Source organism: Aphanomyces astaci (assembly GCF_000520075.1).
Source record: "Aphanomyces astaci strain APO3 unplaced genomic scaffold supercont1.178, whole genome shotgun sequence".
Taxonomy (NCBI): Eukaryota; Oomycota; class Saprolegniomycetes; order Saprolegniales; family Verrucalvaceae; genus Aphanomyces; species Aphanomyces astaci.
In genome coordinates, this window is record NW_009798441.1 from 10321 (window position 1) to 15124 (window position 4804).

General features: G+C 47.0%; 2 protein-coding genes across 2 annotated transcripts; both read right to left on the reverse strand.

The window, feature by feature from the left end:
- Window positions 1-1195: 1195 nt before the first annotated feature.
- H257_18568 (hypothetical protein) lies at window positions 1196-1996 on the reverse strand (the record flags this gene model as incomplete). Its single annotated transcript, XM_009847661.1, has 2 exons — window positions 1196-1495; window positions 1679-1996. The coding sequence occupies 2 exons, from the start codon at window positions 1994-1996 to the stop codon at window positions 1196-1198; spliced, it is 618 nt and encodes a 205-aa protein (XP_009845963.1).
- Window positions 1997-3473: 1477 nt separating this feature from the next.
- H257_18569 (hypothetical protein) lies at window positions 3474-4294 on the reverse strand (the record flags this gene model as incomplete). Its single annotated transcript, XM_009847662.1, has 4 exons — window positions 3474-3710; window positions 3934-4020; window positions 4052-4204; window positions 4247-4294. 4 exons carry the CDS (start codon window positions 4292-4294, stop codon window positions 3474-3476), a joined length of 525 nt encoding a protein of 174 aa, XP_009845964.1.
- Window positions 4295-4804: the final 510 nt, after the last annotated feature.

Sequence of the window (4804 nt, forward strand, 5' to 3'; positions counted from 1 at the left end):
TAATGACAGAATTCAACCACATCATAGTGGATGCAGATAATATATCACAGTTTGGAATTAAATTAGATTGTGCCAACATGGAGTGGTGAATATAATCATAGCCAATAGAATTTGATCGGCCACCAAGGGAAGTCATTAATTGGTCAAAATTGACACTGTTCGCGATTTCGATGCTGTTCGGGATTTCGATGCGTTACCTTATCAGGGAACATTAATCAACAAAGTTGCCAACACCTGCTCGAGTGACAATTGTACGAGCAAACAGCTTTTAATCTCGTGCATAATACCAAAACCCATCGTGGGTGGCTTATCCGCATATATATATATATATATACTGTATATACACACCTCTGTGGATGCAGAGAATCGAAAGTCGATGCATGTAATTTCTCAACACGCGCGATTCATAATGTCACGTACTGGACTGGTGTGTGTCATATCCGGGAGGAAAGTCGACAATATCATATGATGACAAACGAGTATTTTCACATTTCAACGACATGATACGTTGTTCTATCTCGATTGCACAATCACAAAGGTTAACGAGAATGAAATCGCTTTCGCTAGTACGAGCTCAAACGTGTACAACACGTATATTGACATATCAATTTGACCTTTTAAAAGTTGAGTTTTTATATATACCTTCGGGACTGAAACTATGACAATCCTTTGCTCTGAATTCTGAAATAGAATAAACTCCAGATATATTGTTTTAACACAGTCGACTGACTGCCCAGTCAAATCAATGACCAGCTCGGGGTGGGTTGAAGGAGTCCGCGATCTCGATGGCAAGAATTTTGTTCGCACGGATCAACAAGAGGGGTGGGTCGGGACGGAAAATTACGCAAAAAATCATCGGGTGTGTGGATTACTATGTTTCAACCACCGCCCCCCCCCCAAAAGATCTTTCAATGCTCTACTTCAATAGATTTCGCGGAAACCCTTGGAATAGAAAAGAAGAAGAATTAAAATGTATATTAATTGTTATTTCGTAATTTTATTCATATTGAAAGTGGTTCATGTTTCAATGGAAACGATTGTTTGATTTGATTATGTATTTTGCAGAATATATGATAATATTTTTTTATATTTCTAACTTTAATATATCAGACAACCCACGCTCACACACATTAAAAAACCACAAGCATCTCAATTCGAAACATCAAAAAGTCACAGCAATATACAATGTAGCAAGTCAAATATTGCGACGTACGTAGCCTTCAGTCGTGTGCTCGAGCGGCTGTTGCAAATTCCATACACTGTCAGCCACCTTGAATCTCGGGGCCAGAGTGTCCACTACGTTTTCACGCGCGTCAACCACGATGGGATGGCGTCGGTGCCCGAGGAACGACCTGATCCCTAAGATGAGCGTTTCTTCCGCCGGGTGCCCGTACATGCGCTTCAAGAACCGGTGGGCCAAGTACTTGTAAAAGGGTTCGTGGATGTCACATCCGTTGCGTTGTTGAAAACTGATTGGGTCCGGTTGAAAATTAACCTGGAGACGACAATATGGACAATCCTTATAACGACATTCCGTGTGGCACACAACAAGCAACCTTTCGAACGACCGATGGTCGTGTTGGTTTCGTCACACTTGTTCACGGTTTGCTGTTTCCGTTCGACCAGTCAATGACGACATCACGGATCGATGGATTTCCATTCGGCAACACGAGCGTACGGCGAATGCATACCATCGGCACGCACTATCGTGGACGTCAGCGACGAGCGACCCGATCGGGCACGGATCTGTCTGTGCCTTGGGCACACACGATCCAAACATGTAAAAACGACCAACCACAAGCGACGAAGGCGTGAGTTCGACTGCGGTGCAGGGATTGAGGACATCACAGACACTTGACACTGGTGTTCGCGTTGCTTGTGGAACACGGCCGTGGGGGGCGGGCGATGCAACGGCAAACCGCGGAGCCGAACCAACCGAAGAATCCTTGCCGCAGCCTAACACCAATGGCGCCAACACCCACACGTCAAACAGCATTATTACATGTGAGAGACGCACTTGTGCTGCCGTTCACGGGGGCCATTTGCTGTTGGAGAAAGCAACAGTGATGCGTACATATCTTTCTGCGGACGCGAGGCATGTGAACATCAGCGGATAGCATGAGCATGCTGTACCTCTTTGGAATGTCGTCCAGTCGAACACGACATGAAGACGCGATGGCTGTCCCGTGCGTTGCAAAGGCCAGCAATTCCCTCGCTACAACAACAGTACTACCGGTAGTACCGTAGTAGTACTGATGTTACGTGCATACAAAACCCACGTTATTCCTGGCACATAGTCAAATCAAGTGTAAATTCTAAACCACTCATTTCAGCTAGGGGTTACTGTACTGTAGTACTGGTGATGCAGCTGAACCCTGGGAGATGCGGGAACAGGACACAAACACATCACTATGAAGAATTAAGGGCCCTTGACCCCTTCAAATGGTGGTGTACCATTGTCGAGGGGATATATATGCTTCTTTATTACCAGGAACTGTGACTCTGCCACTTGCACGGAATCAAACGACGTGTACATGCGCGCGACAGTTACATATTATTATTCGCTTGAGCATATTTATGCTGATATTTGTATTAAATATGCGTATTTTTATTCATCCATAATTATTTACGTTTTGCAAAGCGATGTGCATGTCGACATGTCGAACTTTGATGAGGTTTTTCTCGAGCTGTGTCATACATAGCGCTATCCTACTGATATTACAAGATAGCCCATTACTAGCTCAGCCTATGCAGCATGGTCTGTGCATACGTAGCTCTCTCTGGCATGAGGCATCTTACCTGCATGTACACGCTTGTTCTTGAAATTCGACGAATTTGCCAAGTTCGAACTTGTCTTTCTCTACAGGTATTGATTCAGGCGACATGCAATAAGGTGTTGTAGATAGTATTAGTTGTTTTTATGAGGAATTGAGAGTTCCGTGACCCATTGCGGAGTATGCATTGAGAAATCGCTGACCTGCATCGCGCCTTTCCCGCATGTACGCATCAGGATGTATACACATCAAAAATATTGCATCCGCAAAAGTAATGAAATATCCGGAACTGCTCAGTTTCAATGTGAAACGGCGCGAATTTGTTGAATACAAGGCATCGCACTTAGAGATAGAAATCGTGTCAGTACAGCCAACAAGTTGGATGGCTGCAAAGAAACTCCAGACGTTGCTTTCACCAACCATGAATGCCTCGATTTTAGCCTTCCATAACTTCGTGTTATGATGAGTTTTCGCCAGTTCCCGCATCTGAATAGCATTGTATATAAGCGCAAGGGGTCCGGGGGTTCCGGGGGCTCTTGGTAAAAATGATTAACGTAACAACAGTACTACGGTACTACTGGTACCGTTCTTACCAGTGGGATGCCTCTTGGAAACAAAACCCTTCGAAATATAGTATTTACTGCCAGTACTTGTGATAATCTATATATTGCACGGACGATCGGAGGCCGCGCATTTGCTTCAACTTCTGCATGACAGCACGTCCGTGAACTCCATGTTGTTGATGAAAACGACAGTGGCGTCCACGAGGTTCGCTTCGTCCGGCGGCCGCACGAAGTCGCCTTGGACGACGCACACGCTCTTGCGCTTGTGCACGTTCCGGCACGTGTAGCGAAGATCCTCCCAGTCCAACACCTGGATGCGTTCCCACTGGGCGGTGGTGATGCTGACATTGCCAAGTACATACGAGGCAACCGACTGAACATCAACATCCGGTAAGGATATCCCAGTGAAAAAGACGCCAGAAGATCCAGCAAGCGGCAAAAAGTCAGCGAGAAGGACTCGTAAATTAGTTGTCAGCCATGAGTATGTCGCAGTGCGCCTGCATGCGTCTCTTGAAATCCAGCACGATCCGCCTCGCTTAGTCTTGCTGTCCGTGCTGCTTCAACAGCTTTAGATCATCATTGCTGGACACGTCGACCTGGGTTTCCATTTTGGTCGCGCCGTCCTTGATCACGAGGTTCATGTGGGTGGCGTTGGACTCATCCAGCATGACGAACAGCTTCCCCTTCGTCGCATCCGTCGCAGACACCGCCGACGTGTCCGCTTAGATCGGGGATCCGTTGCGTGAGATCGACATCTCGCCTGAGAACGGTCGATGGGGTTCGCAGCCCGAGGCTCCTTCGTCGCGACGGGGTTTCAAACTCGTTCGGACTTGCATTTGAAGGTGTGTTGTACGCAGACACGGACGACTGCCGTGCCTTGGGCCACGTTTAACGGGCCTTGGGCAGCACCGACGACAAGTCGCCCTTGGACTCGAGGAGGAATGTGTCAATCGGCATCGAAACTTCTCGGGAAGGGGCATCGTGTCTCGCATGAACTGGTTTATGAGCTCTTCCACGCACTCATCGACCAGCGTCTTGAGATTTGCATCGCTCGTCCACATGTCGCTCCAAGTCGTCCAGCCTCGCCGTCACGGGAGATTGAATGCAGGTCAGACCGTTGGCCGTATAGTATTACTATCTGTTAATACTATTAGTATTACTATCCAATGGGAAACTGTTGGTCGTTTAGTATTACTATTAGTATTGGTATTGGTACTGTATTACGATGTAAAGTTACAATCACTCAGCTGTTAACTCAAAGGTCGTGGGTTCGATCCCCAGATTCCCCGGATTATTTCCGCAAGGATTTATCCGTCCCTCCCCTGGGGAATCCGGATAACAAGGGCCGCGTACGAAGACGAGGACCGAACTTCGAAGAAGATCGGTCGAAGCACGAGGTATGAAGCGTTGAGCGTAGTAAAAACCGAAGATTACACACCGCCCCTGGTTGAGCAGGCGCGTTACAAT